Here is a 21,798-nt window from a genome sequence, read left to right on the forward strand (position 1 = left end):
TTACATAAAATAAATATATTTTATTTGGATTTAAAGTGATGACTTTGTTGATAAAAGAATTTAAAAATATTATAATAATGATGACAGTCCTTGTGAGAAAAATATGAAAAACTATTAAAATATAAAAGAATTTAAAAGATTTAAAGGACAATGATTTTTTTCTTAAAAAAAAATTAAGAAGTCTCAATAATTTTGTTGGAATATTTCTTTTCTTTTTTTAATCAAAATATATTTTTTTATTCTTAAATTCACTTGCAATTTAAAACTAAACTTTTTATATATAGTTAATAGAGCACGTGTATCACACTCGTGCGACCAGTTTGGACTTCGCTTGAATACAAAAACTGGGCTTCTTAGAAAGTTCCCTGATCCTCTTTTAAGACCAAAGGAAAATTTGAAGGATGGCGTCGATTTCTCCGACCTCGGCAAGGAAAGGAAAGTTCCGATCCTCCTCGCCTTGCCACTTTACACTATATATATATATATGTATATATATATATATATGTATGTATTGCTACTTCTGACTGAAATAACGCGTAATCAATTTTTCTTTCCAAACAAACCCTAACGCTGCTGCTTAGATTGTTTTCCTCTCAGATCCCTCTGTTTATTGCTTCCGAATTCAGTAAGGAATTAGTAACTTTCTTTTTATAAATTGATAAACCCTGAGATCGAACTCCATCAAAGTTATATTTCTTTAGGCAACAGACGACATGATTATCAAAAAGAGAAGAATAGCTGTGCGAAGCCAGTCAAATTTTCAAGCCACGGTTTCGGTTTCTGATGATGATGAAAGCGGTGAGAAGTTGAGGATGAATATGGGAACCTGTTACTTTCCTAAAGATATCGAGTCGAACCCAGAAAGTCTAGGCCAAGACGCCCATTTTATTTGCCAAGAAAGACAAACCTTTGGAGTGGCTGATGGTGTTGGTGGTTGGGCTAAAAAGGGTATTGATTCTGGGATTTTTGCCAGAGAACTCATGTCCAATTATCTTACTTCTCTTCGATCCTTAAAGCCTGGTGGGGCTGTTGATCTAAAGAAGATATTGTTAAAAGCGCATTCCAAGACCGCTGCTATAGGATCATCCACTGCCTGTGTTGTTAGCCTTAAAGGAGACCATTTGTGTTATGCCAATGTGGGTGACAGCGGTTTCATGGTTTTTAGAGGGAAAAGGCTTGTTTACAGGTCACCAACACAGCAGAATTATTTCAACTGTCCTTTTTCCTTGGGGAATTGGGTTGGGGAGGGTAAGCGCCCGGTTTCGGTTTCTCTTGGTGAATTTGATGTAGAGCAGGGGGACATTGTGGTTGCTGGTTCTGATGGAGTGTTTGATAATCTTTTTGGCTCTGAGATTGAGGAAATTCTTCAAGAATCTGAAGGTAGACCTTGGCCTCAGGACCTTGCATGGACCATCGCAACTGTTGCATCCATGAATTCAACCAGCGAAGAATATGACTCTCCCTTTGCAATTGCTGCTGAGTCTGAAGGAATCGAGCACGTTGGAGGCAAAACTGATGACATTACTGTCATTGTTGCTATGATTGAGTTGGAACAGCCTAGGGTTAGCCAGGAGGAGGAGGAGGAGTAACACGCATTCATTCATGACACGAGACAAATTAGTTTTGTAGTCCCTGATCTGCAACTGTAAAAATTAAAGCTAGTATCTTTGTTTTTTCCGTTTCTTCTTTAGACTTGACTAAATTCACTGATTCTTTGCTACATCAAAGATTTTAAGTAAACATCAATCAGTGATGCAGTCAGGTACAGGATCATCACCATTGTTTAATGTATTTGCCCTCCTTTAAAGGCTCTTTGAGAAATCATCTATGTGGTCGAACTGATCAATTCTTTGAAGGGCACGATCAAATTCTTTCCATTTTAATTTGCCAATTGAGAATGAATATACACAGTTAAAACCTGAGAGGGTGGAAAAACTTTCTAGTTTGAAGTGCTTTGTGTCATGATAGAATTCTGTGCACCTAGATCACACACGCATGCTTGTTCTTGAAGCACCATTACGAACGCAGGTTCACCTTTCTTCCTCTTTGACAAATTGATTGCTTAATCAACTCCAGGGCCGGCCCAGTTTAATTATATTTCTGCTAACCAGAGCATATTCCAGAATTGGACTAGGAGTGTTTGGTTCTTATTTTTCACTACTACTTTCTTAGACTCGATCATTCTTTCTTCAATCTGTGCTACCCTATATATATATATATATATATATATATATATATATATATATATATATAGTGCTGTGATTAAGAGACGCTGTCAAATAAAAAATATCATCAAGAAGCCAAGTAATGGGCAATCAATTTTTTCTAAGAAAAACAAAATCATTGAATCATTGAACATTCAATGATTTTGTTTTTCTTAGAAAAAATTGATTGCCCATTACTTGGCTTCTTGATGATATTTTTTATTTGACAGCGTCTCTTAATCACAGCACTATATATATATATATATATATAGTGCTGTGATTAAGAGACGCTGTCAAATAAAAAATATCATCAAGAAGCCAAGTAATGGGCAATCAATTTTTTCTAAGAAAAACAAAATCATTGAACTTTCAATTTCAAGTCAATGAGCCTTAAGTTTACCACTATCAATGTCAAGAAGAAAAGAAAAGGAAGAAGGAAAAAAAGATGTAATCCAAAGAATTGAGGACTATACTTTTGGTCAAATAAGTGGGATTTTCCCATTTATTTTGAGGAAAACTGAATCATTTTCCTCACTTTTTATTTCTTTGATAACTTTAAACAAAAGTTGATCAAGGAAAAAACATTTTGGCTTTAAACAAAAGTAAGTGTTTTTATTTTAATTTTCTCCAAAAAAAAACCCTCTTTCCAAGACTTTCAAAAAACAAAAAACAAAAGAAATGATTAAATATTTTTTTATTTGATTGTTATTTATTTTATTTAAAATTAATTATAAAATTAATTTTGTTTTTTAATTTAATCCCCCTTCAATTTTTGTATCTATTAAATAAGATTTTTATTATTTTAATTATTATTTATTTTATTTGAACTAATTTATAAATTAGATTTTTTTAATTTTGTTATTATTTATATTTTAATTGTCAAATTTAGTTCTCATTATTTCAATAAAATTAAAAAAATATTAATAAATTAAATTTTTTTATATAACATAATCGAACACCAGAAATGCTCTTTCAATTCTTTTTCTACGAGACAAAAGTAATTTGCTATGTATAAATTTATTTTTATAAAACTATTTCCCTTGAAAATCACTTTATAAAAAATAAAAATTATTTTCCAATCATTTGTGCCAAGTCATAGAAACTCAACATTTAACTTCTACATTTCCTAGTCTAACCCTCAAGTGGTTGTGTTGGGATTAACGCAAAGTACCAGATTATTACCCACCTACTTTCCTTTTCATTAAAACAAAAAACAAAGAAAAAACGGAACCCACCACCGAACCAACCGTTAATTAAAACAGAACAGCCGTGTCTGCCTCCCTGCCTTTTTTAGTAAGAGAAACAAAGTAATTAAGTGTGAATTAAGAGAGAGTGCAAAAAATTTCAGTTTCTCTGTCAGTTTTTAGAGAGAGAGACAGACAGAGAGACGGTGGGGTTTGGGTTTTTTGAGGTTTCTTCTGATCAAGAAACAATAATAATGGGTAGTGATAATAATAATGTGATAAACAGAAAAGATTACATTTTGCTGAAAGATTTCAGAAAGGAAATTGAAGTTGAAAATGAAAAGGATTTTTCTATTTCTTTTTGGGTTTATCTTATCAACTCCTCCACCGCAGCATTTCCTGCTACAATCATCAAACAGGTTTGGAAAACACTGCCCTTTTCTCGCTACATTGTTTGTTTGTTTTCCTGCATTTAGGTATTCAACTGAATCTTCAAGTTTATTGCAACTTCTAGCATCTATTCCTATCACTTTAAGTGTAACCCAGGTTTAAATTTTTGTTCTTTTGATGGGTTTAGTGTATTTTAGTGGTGGGGCAAAGCTTGTATCTTTTTCAATGTTTGGATGTAATCATAGGCCAAATCTGTGTACGTATTCGGTATGTTGTCAATTGGAGTGGCATCTAAATCCTGAATTTTGTGTCTTTTTGATGGACTTGTGATGTTGGTATTGGTCAAGTACATTACAAGTTTTTTGCTGGCTCGTTATTTTGTATGGTTTAAATGTAGCAAAGCTTAGCTTTTTCTTTATGGTCATGAGCCGGAGTAGTGTCATTCCTCATTAAATTTGATAAGTTATCTGCTTGATAGATTTTATGATTTCCAGAAATCAGGCATATAGCTACTCACTAAGATGAAGGGAAATTTTTTTGGCATTGCCACGGCTGATATCCTTTTTGTTTGAAGATTTTTCTAGGTTCAGCTCTCATCTACGTATAGTGAACTTTTTCCAAATTCACCAGCTCATTCCACCTCTTTCTTATAGCCCTGTAGTCCTCTGTCAAGTCTAATTAGTAGATATTAATGAGTAAGCGAGCTTTATCAGCTCTAGTAGAGTCAGTCAGCAAAACCAAGGAGCTGAATAATGTTTTTGATTTTTCGGATATTGACAATCATCTTTAATGCTATAGCATAAGGGTGGGAATTCTGCATAATCCATAAATCTTTGTTAATCAGTGATTTATGTTTTAAAATGTGGTGTACAAGTGTGTTTTGCTTGTTTGACAATTTTTTTCTTCCTCTAAAATGAAATGCTGAACTAAATAATTCTGTTTGCAGGTTTACTCGGATATTAGCAGCGATGCTCCTTTTCTTGTTCTAAATGAGAAGAAGATAATGACACTTTTTCCATTCCTCCATGCTCACAAAGAAACTACAAATTTTAGTAATTCTACATCTATGGAGATTGAGTTTCCTCTGGAAAATTGGATTCATGTTGGATGTGAGGTATGTTTTAGAAGTCAAGTCACACAATTAGTCATTTATGAAATTTATAGCATGGGGGTTACTTTTCCATCATTGAGTTTTCATTTGTTACTTGTAATTTGCCTTTATTTGTATAATATTTTTGTTCTCTCCCTTCCTCCTTCTCTCACTTTCTCTCACCAGCTCTCTCTAAAGTTAAGAAATGCTAAATGTTATCTTGCTAATTATAGGTTGTTACCGATATGTTGCGGTTTCACATTAATGGGAAGATTGTAGGAGAGCAGCCTCAGTCATTCTCCCTTGACAAAAGCTCGAACTCCAATGGACTGAGGAAGATAACATTAGCTGGTGCTGGTGGAGATGATGGCTTGCAGGGTTATGTTCACCATGTAGAAGTCTTGCCTTTAAGCATGTCCATTAAGGAACACTATGTTAAGGTTCATAAAAGATATTTTTTTGAATTCTGTTATTCTTTTTTATATCTGCCTATAAATTAACCGAATACTTGACAAATATGCTTATGCTATGATAGGACCCACCTGTACGATTATCGATTGATCTCTCTTCAACCTCTGAAATCGATGAAGACAGTGATAGAATTTGGAATATTGTTGGAGGCAAGGTTAGTAATTATAGGGAATTTTGATATTATGTTTTCCTAAGGAGTCATGTTACATCTTGAAACCAGCTGGCAAGCCACTGGGGCATGGGTGACTTGATTGTCACTCTTTGTAGGCCTTATTTTAAGGTTGCTGTTTCTTTTCTTTTCTTTTATTTCTGCAAGCAGTTTCTAATAGTTGTATGCGAGAGCTAGGCAAGTAATTCATCTAACCATTTTCACTGTATTCGCAAATTGAAGAATAATAGTTGTCATCTTGAGTTAGTAAGATGCTTCACATATCAACCTTCCTTTTGTGTGAGAAAATGATTCATAGGCAGCTTAGGCATAAAGGCTAGGTTTCAATGCATGTATTTGCAATTCAATCTTTCATAGGCAAAGAGGACATGTCTTTGCCCTTGGTTTGCTAAGTTGGAAGGGGAGTGAACAAGTGAAAACTTTTAAAATTAATTTTGTTCTCTTGTTTGGTCTTAAAGAAAAGAAAACAAAGATAAATAGTTGGGATTATTTACAGTAAGATTTTATCTCATGCAGCGTAGCAAGATTTCCGGCCTAGATAGGTGAAACTTTGAAGGGAAAATCTTTTAAAACAGAGTACATCTATAAACAATGAATTTGTAAAACTTTCCTTCCCTTGCCTCTCATCCTACTTACATATGCTTGGTTTTAATATAAGGTCAGTGCGTGTGATGATTTTTGCCAGTTAGAGGAAGAAAAGGATGGTGTAAAATTCCAAAGACTGGTTAGTGAAATATGCCCACGTGTAGGATTGGGGAAAAATTGCTGAGATTAGGACTGTAAAGCAAGAAATTGTGATTTTTTTTGTCCAACTTACATATATTCCTAGATGGTAAACACCTGGAGATTAAAAGTAGTCTTGTGGGAAATAATTTAGGTTATACTAATGATCATCATTTATTACATATGAATCTTATCATATCATGTTCTATTGTAATTGAAAAAAGAAATCATATTAAGGAAATGGAAGAAAGGAGATCCACAAATTTAAAACTAGCTGCTAATACTAGGAGGTTTGTCTTGAAATTTGTTTGGTCAAACAACTTGTGATCTGGCCCAACAAATTAGGTGAAAACCTTAAATTAGGATTTATTACTTTTGGTTGTATACAAATGTGTTTCAGGTCGTATTGTGGTTAATTTAGAACCTCCATTGTATTTTCCATTCCCCTCCTAATTTTATGGTTGAATCAATGCTCTGTGGTGAACCATGTAAATTTTGTGGGCATTTTCTGCTTCTCATTTCTCATTTCTATTGCTTTTGTTTTGCTGTGAGGCGTTCTACTAATGTTAGCCTTTTATTACAAGTAGAAAACTGCTTCCAGTCTCACAATATATCAGGTTAGAAAGCGCTTGGAAAGCTTCAGTTGTAGAGCACCATAGGAAGCCAAGAAAGCCACTCTATACCAAATTAACTGATTAGATAAGAATTGATTGCTATTTATCTCGACATTTTCTCTCCAAACATAGTTTACCAAATAATTGAAAGCATCGCACAACACCATCTCTATCTCTCTCAAACTCATAAATTGGGTTGAATAAAATCCTCTAGAGGTTGTGAAGTGTGGACAAACAGACAATTAATTTTCCTACAGGTTATGTTAACGAATCAAATAGCAGCATTCTAAGATTTTCTTCTCATATTTCTGTTTGCAGGCTTCATGTCGAAGGATTTTTTCCTTGGATGTGGTTTTATTAAATGCAATATGCCAGGCTGTAAACAAGGAATTGGAGGTCTGATCTCTGGGTTTCCAGTAGTGCATTTTACTATATTTTACTTGTATTTTTAGCATTTCTTCTTGCACTAACATTTGCACATTACTTGCTTTAATAGATTGTTGCTTCACTGGTTTATGCGGACAGTGGGCTTCCTGTGGAGAAAACATCTGATGATGAAGATCCCCTTTTGGCAAGCTGTGATGGGATAGAATTTGCTTCTTATGATAGACCAGGCAAACTATTGCATGGGCATGCATCCTTGAAGCTCAAAATATCCCAGGTAGTAATGTCAGACTTGAAAAATGTTTCTGGTCACATATCCAGTGTACAAGTGCTCTTCTTCTATGCATGGACAAGATGAACATTCTTATGTTCATTTCCACTATTATTTTCTTCCTCTCAGTTTTCCCAGAAAATGTCTTTAGCATTCTATATGCATTATTTTCCCACAAGACTGAAAGTTTAAAGAACACTATCATATTGCTGTGGTTATCTGAAATAACTCTGCTTACCATATATACCTCTAATGGAGATTGCAGCAATGGGACCAACCTTATCTGCAGCTAACTTGCAGCTTGCAGTCTGATGCAGTTGGCAGCTGTTTCTTGACCTTGATCATTCCGTGAATTTGCATTATAAATAAGCATACAATTATTATGATTTTCCATCTGGTCATGTTATATCCTAGACATCAATCTGTAGATAATTCAAATGCTGCTGCATATTTGCAAAAAGTTTGTGTTGCATATTCACAATTTGATGAACACTGTATTAAAGTAGAGTCGTTTACATGTAGCTGAAATAATCATCATTATTGTTCCTGAATAATAACGTAGATGTTTCCCATGTTGGGTGTACTCAACTTGAATGAGTCTGTGAGTTACTATTTTTTTTTTTAATTAAAAAGCAAAAATATATCTTATTTAGGCTGATCTTACCTTCTTGGCACATCTTGTTCTTTTTTTCCATTGTTACAAGTATATTTTAAATGCATACAATGCTGGTCTTGGGTCTCCTTGTGGTTCATGCCCCTGCTCTGGTAGGCAAGGCTATTAAAAGTCTTAACACCAAAGCAGTATGCCTTTTGGTTTGGTACCTGCCCATGTGCCACGAAGCAGTATTCTGCTTATGGTGCAAGGAAATTGTTAATTTCCAGAATGGGATTCTGGATTCGCAAATTCACAGGAGATTAAATTTGTTTACTTTGCAATTTGGCTTCTTGCTATCAATATTTATGGAATTTGCTAGTGATTCTGCTTTCATTCCCATGTCAGCTTTCATCGAAGTGTGATAATAGGCTTTTCCGCATTAAATTAGAAATTCCAAAATTCAGTGGGTATCATTTCCTAGAGGCATTTTCCCATCCAATCCGTTGCATCTCTCGAAGTCGTAATCCTCGGACATCTCTGACATGGAAAAGGCCAACCTCTGCTGCTGACCCTTTAAATAAATATCAATCATTTGGACTATGTAATGGATCCTTGGAATTGCAGCAAAACTCTATCCACAAAATAAGACCTAGTCCATCATCAAAACGGATCAAACTGGGGCAAGAAAGGACATCTGCAACGGGGCAGCCAGATGCGGCATGCTACTCTGATACTTGGACAACTAATCAGGTATAAAATGAGTTTACTTTTAATTTTCATTACAATCATCATTCTTTCTTGTATTTCTCATTGCAATCATCATTCTCACCTTCCTTGTGATTGTAGTAGTATTAGTATGAATAGTTGAATGACTACTGGAAGCATAACTATCCATCCATAGGATATTTGTGGAGATCACCTTGTATCATTTATTTGATTGTTCAAATATCTGGCTCCCATATCATTAGAACTTTTCTACTATGTTTTTTGCTTAAGGTATCTTTCGCTTTTTACTCTTGTTTTTTCTGTCTTTTTTTTTCTTTTTTTTTCTTTTTGTTCCACATGATTTACAGAAGATTGTTTGGTGCCTGTTTTTTATCCATGGGGCCCACTGTTGACATGACCAAAGTTGGTGCTTGAAATTATGTCTTTAGGTAAGAGAAGGACAAGTGATTTTCAGAAAACATGTAATAACTGTGGATGAAATAAGCATATAATCTATGATATTTACTTTTATTCTCCAACTCTCAACTCAGTACCATGAAGTTGGGTACTTTGTTTGCTGTATGTTGTTCTGGATACAGAAATCCCATACCAAATGTGCAGCATGGGTGGTGGATGATATTTTTTCTACTTGGAAAACATTTTCCTTGCAGGCCCTTTCCTTGAGATATTGTATAGTTTATCAATTTTTTTTTTTTAACTGTGATGTTGGAGAGACTCATTTATTAAGAAATGTTTGGTTGGAGGTTGAAGTTTATTCTCCCTAATTTCATTATTGTATTATGTTGGCATGATTCTAACTGCATCACCATTTTTTAATCTAGGTTGCAAATGCAGTAGGGACACAATTAGCCAGGGGAGCAGAGAATATTGAAGAAGCAGACAATTCACCATCTGTATCAGACAGTATTGAAGAAAGGTTATCGGATTTCAATATTATGTCAAGTGGCGGCTATTCAATTTCTGATGTGATCATTTTTAAATACTGCCTGGGAGGCTTGACTGACAGGGCTCTTCTGCTGAAGGAGGTTGCAACCTCTGCCTCTGAAGAAGAGCTTTTTAGACTTGCAAATGAGGTTTCATTGTACTCAGGATGTTCACACCACAGGTATGTAAGGGTTTCGTTCATTCTGGACACAGTTTTGTTTGGGTATTCTATGCCTGATTAGTTATTAGTAGGTTAATGTAATCATAATCTTGGTGCCTGTACTATATCAAAATCTCTATGAGTTCTATGCTATATTTTTTATAAGTTGTGTTCTTGTACTCTTGAAAAATGATCAATCAAGTACATTTTTAAAAAATTACTCTGTTCATGAGTATTTAAACCATTGCCATATCAAGGGTATTTTCAAAATAAATGTCCTAATTAATCAATGTTTAAATTTATAGGAACTCAAATTGAAAAAGCTGTGGTCTAGGAATGGATATCTGACAAAGTACAGGAACTGATTTTGTGATTATCTCTTAATAGGTTTGTTGAAACGTGTCTAGCATGATGATCCTTTGCTAATGTTTTTTGATGACAGCGATTTGGATGATTTTAGTTACAAACAATTCACTTCACATTTTCATGTCAAACTCACTGGATTTCTTTTGTCTGCTCATGTGTGGGCCAAGTTTTTTTCTCTCTTCTTCTACGATTTGCAAGTTACAACAAAAAATCATGGTAGCCCTTTGCACTGGATTGAAGTAAGGCTGAGCATTGCATTGTTGCCTACAACTCTGAAGTTGACCAATCTTACCTGTGTGAAATTAACTTGGGGAAGTGATCCAGCTTCATGTCCTCTTCTTCATTATCTTTTATAAAAGTTAGAATAGGGGATAGACATTTTGAAAGCTCAATGGCTCATAATTTGACTAACCTAGTGGTCATTGCTAACTGTTGCCGCTCCACACAAGTAGAATTTCTCAATCATTTGATATGTCTATTGTCTAGTTTTAATACTCACAATACCATCTTTCTTGTTCAGGCGACAGATAGTGATATCAAAGAGGTTGATAGAGGAAGGAACCAAATTTTGGAATTCAATCTCACAAAACAACCGCCACATTCAATGGAAGAATGTGATTTTTGAGATTGAAGAGCGATTTATGAGGATTACTTGCTCCAGTACCAGATCTCTTACCGAACAGGTTGCCTTTTCTTTTCCTTCTTCATGTCCTCATTATGAGAACACACAATGCTCTGCTTACAAATTGAGGTTCATGTACTGGTGGCTTGGAAATAATATTACTAGTTTTGGATCATTGTTAGGGGTGCAATGATATGGCCTCATGCATGAGGCATGTGTATTTTCTGGCTCATTATAATTTGAATCTAAGACATCCAATTTGAAAGATTTACTCTAACATGCACTCTTAAACTTAACGAGCCCCTTTTCATTCGAACTTGTAGTCAAGGTATAGTTAAGGTTATTCAGGCAAGCTCCTGCCCTACAGTACTTGGGGAGAATAATGGGAGCATGTATCTTACTGTTGATTCACTAATTGTTGAACCAATGAACTCCAGAAGAAGCTTTTTTTATGCTGAACATGCTATAATGGTGCTCAAGCGTGACTTGTGCACAACTTGGAGACATAGTAACTATTCGGAGTTAATAATTGTTTCAGGATTTTGAGCTCTTGAGGAGAATTTCTGGATGTGGGGAATACATGGCTCAAGAAAATTTTGAGAAGATATGGCGTTGGTTGTACCCTGTTGCTTTTACATTAACGAGCGATTCAATAAACACAATATGGAATTCTACATCACCAAAGTGGATAGAAGGATTTATTACAAAGGAAGAAGCAGAACTGTCACTTCAGGGTCCTCGGGGTCTTCAAGAGCCTGGAACATTTGTACTGCGCTTTCCTACTTCAAGGAGCTGGCCCCATCCTGATGCAGGTTGCTTAATTGTGACCTACGTTGGCAGTGATTACACTGTTCACCACAGGCTTCTTTCCCTTGATTATATCTACAGGTGTGTTCTTCCATTCTTATGTCTTTCTTCCTTTCTCCCCCCTATCTTAGGTGATAAATTATTGAATATATTCATCCCTTTGGTTATTAAATTATCCAGATATTTATGTGTGCATTGCATCTATATGTCTAGCTTTTGTGTTTTTTTTTTTTTTTTTTTTTTATGGGGGAGAGAGGATAGAAGAAGAGAAAGAAGCCCTGTTTGTTATTGACTTGAGCATGCGGTTGCCTTTGTTGTGTCCTTGCAGTTGTGAGGAAAGCGAGATGAATGGGAAATCACTAGAAGACATGCTGTTTGCCGAGCCTGAGCTCTCTCGATTAGGAAGGCAAGATATTTTGTTCTTGATTTATTTTTTATTTTTTTTATGATGGAGATACCAAGTAATGCTTGTTCTCTCGGTGGAGGGGGCATCATATTGCCTCTCATGGATTAATAATTCATTAATTGAAAATGCAGGATAGTAAGACAACGTCAATTAACTTGATTGAGGCTTAGAGGAATATCCTTCCGATTTTGCTTTTTGGTGATATGGAATCATCATCTCTGTATATTCTTAATCCTCTTCCTGGCTGCTGCTGCTGCTGCTGCTGCATCTTTTTCCTCTTATTTAATATTTCTGCTCCTCTCTTAGATTCTTAGATGCATGTCTGTGATGCGCATGAAGCAGAGGGGGGAATGCTGTATTGTCAGCCGTAGGCGTTTTAACAAGATATTCTCCAGTCAACTTTTGGCTTTTGTCAAACCAGGCCTTGTCAATTCAATTCTTTACATTTCAAGTATGAACCAACACGAAACCTGTCTAGTTCTTAAGTAGACATTAGAATGATTGATCCTTTAATTTCATTTTAAAAAAACAGCGGTAAGAAATCAAGATGAGAAAGGATTTTGGATCCTTGTATAACTTCTCATCTAACCGAAAGAAAGGAAAAAGAAGAGAAGAACAATAAATTCATTAAACAAAAAGTAAAAGAAGAAACTGGAAGTGGAGAAGAGCAGAGCAACTCAACCACTTCAAAGCTCAATAATTGCTTCGATGATAAACTCAGCTCAACGCACAGCTTTCGAACTGATCCACAACAAGATTGCCAATGCTGACTTTGAAAATTCCTAACTCCCTCCCACTTTGAATGGTAAAGGCTTCAAGACAGGTGGGAAAGATTACATGGAGAGAAAGCAAGTACTGAGTCATTCTTCGCTTTTGTTCACATTTTTTTGTCAGCTTTCTGGTTGCCAAAACATCCGCAATCAATGACCTTAATATTGTCTTTACGATTTCTTCAATTTATTTTTGAAACGATTTAAAAATATTAAAAAAATTAAAAACACTGTTTCTACGGGAAAAAACAAAAATGCATTTAGTTTTTATTAGAACTATTTACACGTTAATGTCGAGGGATTGTGTTTTATGAGGAGTCTGTATCAAGATTTTCTTCTACATACATCAAAAGTTATTAACATATAAGCTTCAAGTGCGTTATTATATTAGTAATTATAAAATAATTATAAAATTTAAATTTAAAATTATATAAAAAGTAAATCTTTTGATTTCAAACTCTTATCATTAAACCATTTTCTAAATAATTTATCTATTTACAACTTAATTTTTATTTTTTTTTCTTTTAGCAATTTAATTGATTTTTTTCATGAAACATCCTTCATTTCTAATATAATTTTTCAACCTCGTCAATTAATTATAGAAAAAACAACATTTAAAAGTGATAACTTAGATTGAAAATAAGATTTAGTAAAAGAAATAACTTATAATTTTCAAAACTAAAAAAAGATAAACTTGTAAAATTATAAGAAAAATATACAAGGAAAAAATTATAATTTTTGAAGTATTTAAGTGAGTTTTAAGGGTGTAATCATCATTGTTATTTTATTAAGAGGTTTTCTTAATGAATTAATTTTTTATTCAGACAAGACAATTGAAAAGCATAAAATAGGGTTTTGGCTAATATATCGGCGATCTCCCCCTTGAGCTTTCCTCTGCATGTGAAACAACAATAACAAGACGGGGAACTAACTTCTTCAGCCTTTACCGACATCACATCTTTCTCTCTCTCCACGAACAGGATCAAAGTTAAGCACGTGTCATAAAGTACATAGATACGCATGATGTGGCAAGCCACAAAGTAGAGTCACGAGTCAAAGAATGAGTTGTGAGTGAATGGAAATGACAAAATGTCAATAAAAGTATACACGAAAAATAGAAAGAAATTAAGAAGAAGCTGTCGAGGCAAAGTTAGAGCCTTGTAATAATGCTTCTCATGTGTGTCAACAATCCCAATCACACTACAATCTTCCCTCCCTCCCTCCCTGTCCCTGTCCCTTTCACCTTCGTTTCTTTCTTATCTTCCTTCTGAATCCTAATGGAAATGCCATGACGAACAGAATCATCTCTGCTTCTAAGGTCAGTTAGTGCATGGCTCCTTACCTTACCTTCTTCTCTTTACTCCCAAGTTACTGTTGGTGTTTATATCTGATTCTTCATTTTACTTTGTTTTGTTTGCTCTTTAGACTTTCTTTGTTTAGATTGTAAGTGGTTTTGTAGTTTTTGGTGGGTTGAAGCTATTTGTGAAGCAAAAGAGAGTTCTGTAATAAAGATTTGCGTTGAGCTTAAATAACAGCGTCCAGAGCTTGTTCTAGCTTCCTATATAGTTTACTTACTTTCATTCTCTAGAAATGGATTCTTGTTGTAGGTACTCCACTGATGATGAATCTCTTACTGTTATACCTGTTAGCTGGCTGCCTTTTGAGTGAACTGATTTTGGTTTCTCATTTATGGTGGAAGATTTACATCTCAAAGCTCGGTTGACATTTATCCTAGCTGCCTTGGCAGGCTCAAATGGCCAAGGCTCAGTATATCGCATTCTACATCACAGTATGCTGCATTGCTTTTATAGTATCAAAGATAGTTATTTCAGTCCTTCTCTACAAGCGATGGAAAAGAAAGCACTTGATTTATGAAGAAGATGGCTTTTCAGGTACACTGACCACTACATAAATTTAATTGCTTGGAACTTAAGATAATTAAACAAAGATTAAAATGTTATGATGACAATTCCAGGTGGGAAGATGGTGATGTTCAAGTCTGCAATGATGCAATCTCTAAAATCCCATGAGCTCTTCAAGAAGACACTGAAATTGAGCTACAAGGACATAATTGGATCCGGAGGGTATGGGACGGTGTACAAGTTGATGCTAAACGAGTCTACTGCATTTGCTGTGAAAAGACTAAACAGGGGTACTGCGGAAAGAGATCGAGGATTCGAGAGAGAGCTGGAGGCCATGGGGGATATAAAGCATAGGAATATTCTCACTCTTCATGGATATTGCACTACGCCTCAATATAATCTTCTAATATATGAGCTCATGCCTAATGGAAGTTTGGACACGTTCCTGCATGGTATGCACATAATATAGCTTCAAGTAAAACCGCTAATCATTTTCTTCCTAAATGTTTGTCAGCACTGAAAATATGATATTCTCTAATTGAATGCCTTGTTCAATGTTCATAGCCAGTTCTGTGATTTCCTTATAGACTAGAGTTTTATCTGAAGTATGCTCGATTTCAAAGGTATTCAATACTGAAGTGGATGATGATGCAGGAAGATCAGTAGAGACTAAGCTTTTGGATTGGCCTTCCAGATATAAGATAGCACTGGGTGCAGCAAGAGGAATATCATACCTGCATCATGATTGCATCCCCCACATAATTCACCGAGATATCAAGTCAAGTAATATATTGCTGGATCAAAACATGGAAGCTCAAGTTTCTGATTTCGGATTGGCCACATTGATGGAACCTGACAAGACTCATGTTTCCACGTTAGTAGCAGGAACTTTTGGATACCTAGCTCCTGGTATACCAAAGCACCAGATAACTGTAAATCCAGTCTCTTCCCTTATTTTGATTTAACAATTAACATATTCAAATATGTGCTTCTGCAGAGTACTTTGATACAGGGAAGGCGACCGTGAAAGGGGATGTATACAGCTTCGGAGTTGTCCTGCTCGAACTTCTAACTGGAAGGAAACCAACAGATGAAGAGTTTTTCAAGGAAGGAACCAAGCTTGTAACATGGGTGAGTCTACTGAATTTAATCTAGACTCTCTTGTGGGTGAGGAGAGGAGATTATATGAATTCCCAAAGTGCTTCTGCAGGGAATGCCCTTTTGATTTCCATGATAATTAATCATTCAAAAATTGCCATCTCAAACAAATTTAAATATTAACTAACACGTGCAAGAGAATGGTCCATGGAAGCCATATTGAATACAGAAAACTCATCTCAAGTGCATCAAATCCTGTACTGTAAAATAAATCAAGTTTCATGGTACAACCAGACATGCCTGTCAAGTTTTATGTACATTTAGAACAGGCTATTTAACAGGGAAAAGGGTGCCTCGACTACTGGTTTCCTCTAGTATTGGTCTGAAAATACCTGATATTACATATATTGATATATTACCTGGTTGTGTATGTTGAAACTTGGAACAGGTGAAGGCAGTTGTCGAACATAAAAAGGAAGAGTATGTCCTTGACAGTAGCTTAAAGTGCAGTCCTGCTGATGAGATTAGCAAAGTATTCAGAATTGCATTCTTGTGCCTTGAACCAGAGCCCTCCAAGAGACCTACCATGGCTGATGTTGTCAAGATGCTTGAGCAAGCTAAATCAGAGAGGGTTGTGGAAGAGTATTATTATTTATGTATTGACTAATCCTTTCTCTAGAAAATTGGATGTGTACTTTATGGCCAATTAATAGATGTTCATTAACAGACAACTTGACTTGCTTTAAGTTGTTTCCGAGCATTACGAGTACCAAGCCTAATATGAGCCAAAAACCTAGAAGAGAATCTCCATGGGAATAATGAGATGCTAAAAGGATAATAATGTTTGTTAGAAAAATACCAACCCCTGCATTGGATTCGTAGGACTACATTTTACTATGGTTCAAGTAAGAACTACAAGGAAGGAGGCCCTATAAAGATAATTCAAATCTGCTAAGCTTTTTTTCTTTCAGAGTCTTTGATGTTACAAACAATGCAGAGACATCAGGTTCCCAACAGTCTTAAGTTACAATTACACGAGATTAGCAAGATTTACCAAAGCCTCAAGTAATCAAGAAGTTAACATGCAACAATGAGAAAATACAAAATTGAAGAAACTAAAATGCAAAAAATTGAAGTGACATAAACTTCAGGAAACCAAGTCACCTTATTCACTTCAGGATTGTTTCGAGGCCATTAGCTACTGAGGTTTTCAAGGAAGGAGAAACTGGAGCATCTCCAAAAAATACGTCAAAAAGGGCAGAAGTAACATTTTCCGACTCAATCGTAGCATCTAGACTAGATGGAGTTCCATCAGATGAGACATAAACCTACCAATCACAATACAGTCTGAATTAATACGCAGAGAAGAAAAAACTGAAACAGAAGAAAAATGAAAGTAAAATCCTGTCACCGAGAAACAAAGAAGAATTACAAAAGTGCTCATGATGCATGTACAAATTCATACTTACTAGCATTTTGGAGGGGTCCAGCCCAGTGAAAAATATTGAAGTTCCCTTTTTAAGAGGTCGACCTTGGAAGATGCTTCGAAATGTGGATAGAGCAGACTTGTCAAGTGAAGTGGCTTCTTTGAGTCTTGGGGATATGGCTTCATCCAAGGCACCCTAGAAAGTTTTACCATCAACAATCTGTATTGATTTTTCCAAAGGAGCTGCAATCAAGGAATAAGGTCAGTTATATTAGCGAAATGCATATGCTCTTCCTCTTCGGAGTAGTACGTATCTGATGAGATCAGTTACCCCGGAAAATCGAACTAAACAAAGCTAAGTTCTCTTGAATCTCACTAGCTGATTCTCCTTTCCAATTGCTCAACGTACTTAATATGGACGGATTTACATATATCCCTGCAGCATGGACCTTAACACCAATTATTGCAAAAACTTTCTCCCTGTATCCTGAATTCAGTGAAGATCATAGTTACAACAACAGGAAGACATCTTAAGCAACAAAAGCCACGATTAGTCTTCAATAGACTTTGGCTTAAATATCACCTTCAAAATTATAATAGACCCATTTAAGTTTTAGGGTGAGTGAGGAGGCTAAGATTTATATTATTCTCTAACATAATTTCTCTAAATGGAATTTTTATTGTTGAAATCCATACCAAAAACATCAAGGTTCAGACAGTATCAGCAGCAGGAGATTTCAGTCACTAAAACCATTAGTTTTCCAGTTATATTTGAAGCACCTCCTCAAATAGATGCATTAACTAATTTAATCTTGAAAGCTGGCTTTTTCCACCTGAGAGTTCTCCCATTGCCATTGGAAGACAGAGAATCCTCCACCTCTAAAGGGAGGTCTTTCCACTGAGCTCTCCTAAATGATTACAATTGGAGGTAATTTTACAAAGCACCTCTATGCAACCACCATCATAGATACTAATGGTTGTACTAGGATGAAGTTTATCGATATGCATTGGCAATCGACACCAAAGCTTTCGGATAGAGATGAAGGTTCTATAAATAAGCTCTTAAAGTTCCTCCACCCATTATGAGAGCTGGGAATTGTTGAAATAATTTCCTTACAATAAGTGTGAAATAAAAGGAAAAGGAAAAGAAAAAGAAAAGGCTGTTTGAGGATAATACATCAGTTAAGATAACTTCTTTCTATTTTCCTAGATCCATTTTCCTACATTAAGTGATAATCAGATCAGCTCTGACAGTTAGATAGATGCTAACACCAAATGATTTTTAGATAAGTTCTACATAGTCTCTCTGCTGGAAATAAATTCTTACTAAAGTAACTGACCAGTTCCAAGCAATGATAGCGAGGTAGAGCAGCCGGGTAAGTTCAAGGATGTCTGAAATCTTGCTTTGGTTGCAGGTTCCTCTGTGTATTCTGCACTTCCAACTGCAGCAACGGGTTAAGAGAGCAAAAGGTGTCAGGATTTTGTGATGATTGCAAATGTCAAGAAAAAAGAAACTAAAAGGAAAAACAACCAGCATGTTTGTATAAACTTTTTTTTTGTCTCATACTTTCAACCTGCATTTATGTGTTTCTTTAGCACAGAAAAAATATGGAATCTGAATAACCTTCACTGATTTCAGCCTGATTCCATTTCCTTATCTCTTACTATTATTCTCTCTATTTCATTACAGCATTAGATGAAACCACATAGAAGGTGTCATAGTGATAAATGTCTAGTGTTAAATAGTGTAGGTACAGTGGCCCCGACCCACAGAAACACTTGCAAAAAAGAAAAGCTCACGCTTTTTTTTTTCTTTTTGACAAGCAACATCAATTCTCATTTCTGCTCAGTTCTCCCTTCGTTTTTTGCTTTCGAAATTTTGATATGCTGCCGATGGCTCACTTTAAAAAGGAAGATGATGTTTTCCGAGGTCTTAACTGTCTAATTTAAGGTTTCAACAGGCACTATTCTGTCATCAACTTACAACAAGAGAACTTCAAAAATCCTACTCTAGTGCTCTTGAACCTTGATCTCTACAATTATTAACTCGCTCAGCCCCATAAGTTCTCCTTCATAAAGAAGTAAATCTTCATAAGTTCAGTACTTTGATGTTTTTTTATTATAATTTCTCCATAAAAAGAAAACTGACAACCATATATTTCCTCTCTCCAATTCCATTTTTCCCACGGTTTTAAAGATTTTCATTGTCAAACCTTTTCTTCAGATTTTATTATCAACTTGGAAACCCTATCCTCGATGTCCTTAAAGCTAGGCGACATTTTCATCAGCTTACTATTGATACATGAATAGAGCAAACATAGATTCTCGAGTTAGATTGGGGCTCATGTAACTACATTCGCCAATTCGATTCACAAAAAGCTACTGTTTCAGCCGTTGAGCAGGAACAAGTTCCTCAAGTTTGGCCTCTCTGCCATTAAAGCAACAACTATAGAATGGCATTGAGAGAATGAGAACTTAGAGTGGGTTTTATAGAATGGTAACGAAACTGGACGGTATGGAGATTTGAAGGGAAAATGATGGGTTATGGGAGTTGACCGCATCGTCATTGCCCCGACCATGTCTCAGTTCTGCTGCATTACTGGATGCCATGCAGAAAGAAGAAAAAGGTAACAAAGTGTTCAAAGAGATAGTTAGGAAAGGGGCTGGGGGGTTTCTTAATTCTCAAACAGTTGATGTTCCTCATAAATTACTGTTACATGTTTCCCTCACTCAATTAATTAGATTTTTCAACTTTTCTTCTCCCAATTCAATCCCTTGATGTGTACTCGTATTGATGTGTACTCGTATAGCTGTGCAGCACTCACCATTATCATTTTTCACTCTACTCCAAAGACAGCAAAAAAAGAACCCTGTGAATATTTTTTGCCGGTGGGTTCGGATCATTCCATTTCAATCGAATGGAAGAAACGTTTTGTTAAATAAAAAAAGACTTCACCCGTTGAAATAAAATAACTTTTTTAAAAAAAATGTGTGTTTGGATTGAAGAACAAGAATATAATAAGAGAATGTTTAAGATGAAAATAACAAAGATAATATATAAAATAAAATAAAATAAACTTTATATCTTTCAATTTTATTTTACTTTTTCTAATGATCGCTTTCTCAGGTTATCCAATCATCAACAGCAAGATAGGGTTAAAGCGGGGTTGGAAAGGTGGAGTTAGTGATAACGTCACATGACGCCTGTCGGACTTTTCTTCATCCCAAGAAATTCCCCACCTTTCCGATTTTCATAACGGCTATGCAATCAATATAGCCGTTATACCTTCATTTTTATTTAAACCTAACTGCCTTTCATTCCTTTGTACAAACCTCAAAAAATCAAAATCATTGTTACTCTCATTACAAAAGTCAGTTGCGAGGTACAGCAGAAACAAATCAATGGCTAAAGCAATGGCAGCTCTCTCTCTTTTGCTCCTACTACTTTACCTCAGCTCAGGTATAATGTCTTGTCTCTAGGTACTTTAAAGGGATGATGCTGTAGTCATTGCTTCTCTTTCACTTTTATGCCTACTTCCTTTTTTGAAAGCACAATGTGGTGGGATTTCTTGTGTCTTTAGATCTGAGGTGGGTCTATATATAATGATTACATCAATAAACTGATCAGTTACTTGGCAAATGGCCTGATTCTGGGATTTCTTCTCTGTTCATATTTTTGCAGGGGGGGATTCGGTCATGGCTAATGAACAGGTAGTTAGTACTATCAACTTCTTTCTTCACACAACACAATACAAAGTATCCAACTGCGTTGTCCTTATTCAGAGAAATTCTCATTGACCATAAATAATATTACAGAAAACTTGGTGTGTGGCCAAGCCATCGTCAGACCAAGCAACTTTACTAGCGAATATCAACTACGCATGCGCTCACGTGGATTGCCGGATTCTACAAAAGGGTTGCCCTTGCTTCTCTCCAGATAGTCTCATAAACCATGCATCCATAGCCATGAATCTGTATTACCAATGTAAGGGAAGGAACCACTGGAATTGCGATTTCAGGAACTCTGGCCTCATTGTCGTGACTGATCCAAGTAAGAACTACATGAATGATGCAATATGTTAACCTGCTGGCAATAATCATGTCATGCTTACGACAGTTTCTTGTGTCAACTTGCAGGTTATAGTAACTGCATCTATGCCTAATCCTTGGTCCAGGAAGTAGCGTTTAGCCAATTAGAAGTTACAATGGTGGTGCCTTTTCTTTTCTTGTTTGAACTTGTAATTCTCATTTGCTGCTACTGGCAATATATGTATTGCTGCAAAGAAGCAACAGAATTAAATCTGATATACTTTTTTTCCCAATGTTGTCAAGCCTCATTTAGTTGCTAATCATCTTTAAGAGTGCATGAACCTCATAAGGAATCCAAGCTTGAATCACAAGCTCATCAAGGATGTAAATACGTGAGTGAAATGAGAAAAAAAATCACAAATTCACAAGTGCTTTGCCTGAACATAAACTATGATAAGCGTGCAAGGGTGTGGGATACAATTAGCAACTAGCGATGTGTCTTTGGTT

At 35.5% G+C, this 21,798-nt stretch overlaps 4 protein-coding genes across 8 annotated transcripts; all 4 read left to right on the plus strand.

The window, feature by feature from the left end:
- Nucleotides 1-713: 713 nt before the first annotated feature.
- LOC133705146 (probable protein phosphatase 2C 80) lies at nt 714-1,589 on the plus strand. Its single transcript, XM_062130296.1, has one exon. It carries the CDS (start codon nt 714-716, stop codon nt 1,587-1,589), a length of 876 nt encoding a protein of 291 aa, XP_061986280.1.
- Nucleotides 1,590-3,428: 1,839 nt separating this feature from the next.
- Nucleotides 3,429-12,560, plus strand: LOC133692140 (SH2 domain-containing protein A-like). The gene is made up of 12 exons (XM_062112863.1): nt 3,429-3,807; nt 4,725-4,892; nt 5,102-5,308; nt 5,404-5,493; nt 7,164-7,241; nt 7,342-7,506; nt 8,501-8,845; nt 9,643-9,926; nt 10,792-10,954; nt 11,432-11,781; nt 12,029-12,106; nt 12,238-12,560. Exons 1-12 carry the CDS (start codon nt 3,643-3,645, stop codon nt 12,263-12,265), a joined length of 2,121 nt encoding a protein of 706 aa, XP_061968847.1. The 5' UTR covers nt 3,429-3,642; the 3' UTR covers nt 12,266-12,560.
- Nucleotides 12,561-14,048: 1,488 nt separating this feature from the next.
- On the plus strand, nt 14,049-16,567 carry LOC133702048 (receptor-like serine/threonine-protein kinase At1g78530). 5 transcript variants are annotated; one of them, XM_062126241.1, is made up of 6 exons: nt 14,049-14,194; nt 14,576-14,768; nt 14,852-15,190; nt 15,393-15,647; nt 15,736-15,869; nt 16,285-16,567. In XM_062126241.1, exons 2-6 carry the CDS (start codon nt 14,630-14,632, stop codon nt 16,501-16,503), a joined length of 1,086 nt encoding a protein of 361 aa, XP_061982225.1. In that variant the 5' UTR covers nt 14,049-14,194; nt 14,576-14,629; the 3' UTR covers nt 16,504-16,567. The 5 variants fall into 5 exon arrangements, with proteins under 5 accessions (XP_061982225.1, XP_061982233.1, XP_061982209.1 ...); XM_062126249.1 differs by having other exon boundaries at nt 14,056-14,194; nt 14,484-14,768; XM_062126225.1 differs by having other exon boundaries at nt 14,070-14,194; nt 14,624-14,768.
- Nucleotides 16,568-20,577: 4,010 nt separating this feature from the next.
- On the plus strand, nt 20,578-21,584 carry LOC133680893 (glucan endo-1,3-beta-glucosidase). Its single transcript, XM_062103920.1, has 4 exons — nt 20,578-20,722; nt 20,945-20,973; nt 21,079-21,313; nt 21,400-21,584. The coding sequence occupies exons 1-4, from the start codon at nt 20,665-20,667 to the stop codon at nt 21,423-21,425; spliced, it is 348 nt and encodes a 115-aa protein (XP_061959904.1). The 5' UTR covers nt 20,578-20,664; the 3' UTR covers nt 21,426-21,584.
- Nucleotides 21,585-21,798: the final 214 nt, after the last annotated feature.

This window comes from Populus nigra, chromosome 1 (assembly GCF_951802175.1).
Source record: "Populus nigra chromosome 1, ddPopNigr1.1, whole genome shotgun sequence".
NCBI lineage: Eukaryota > Viridiplantae > Streptophyta > Magnoliopsida > Malpighiales > Salicaceae > Populus > Populus nigra.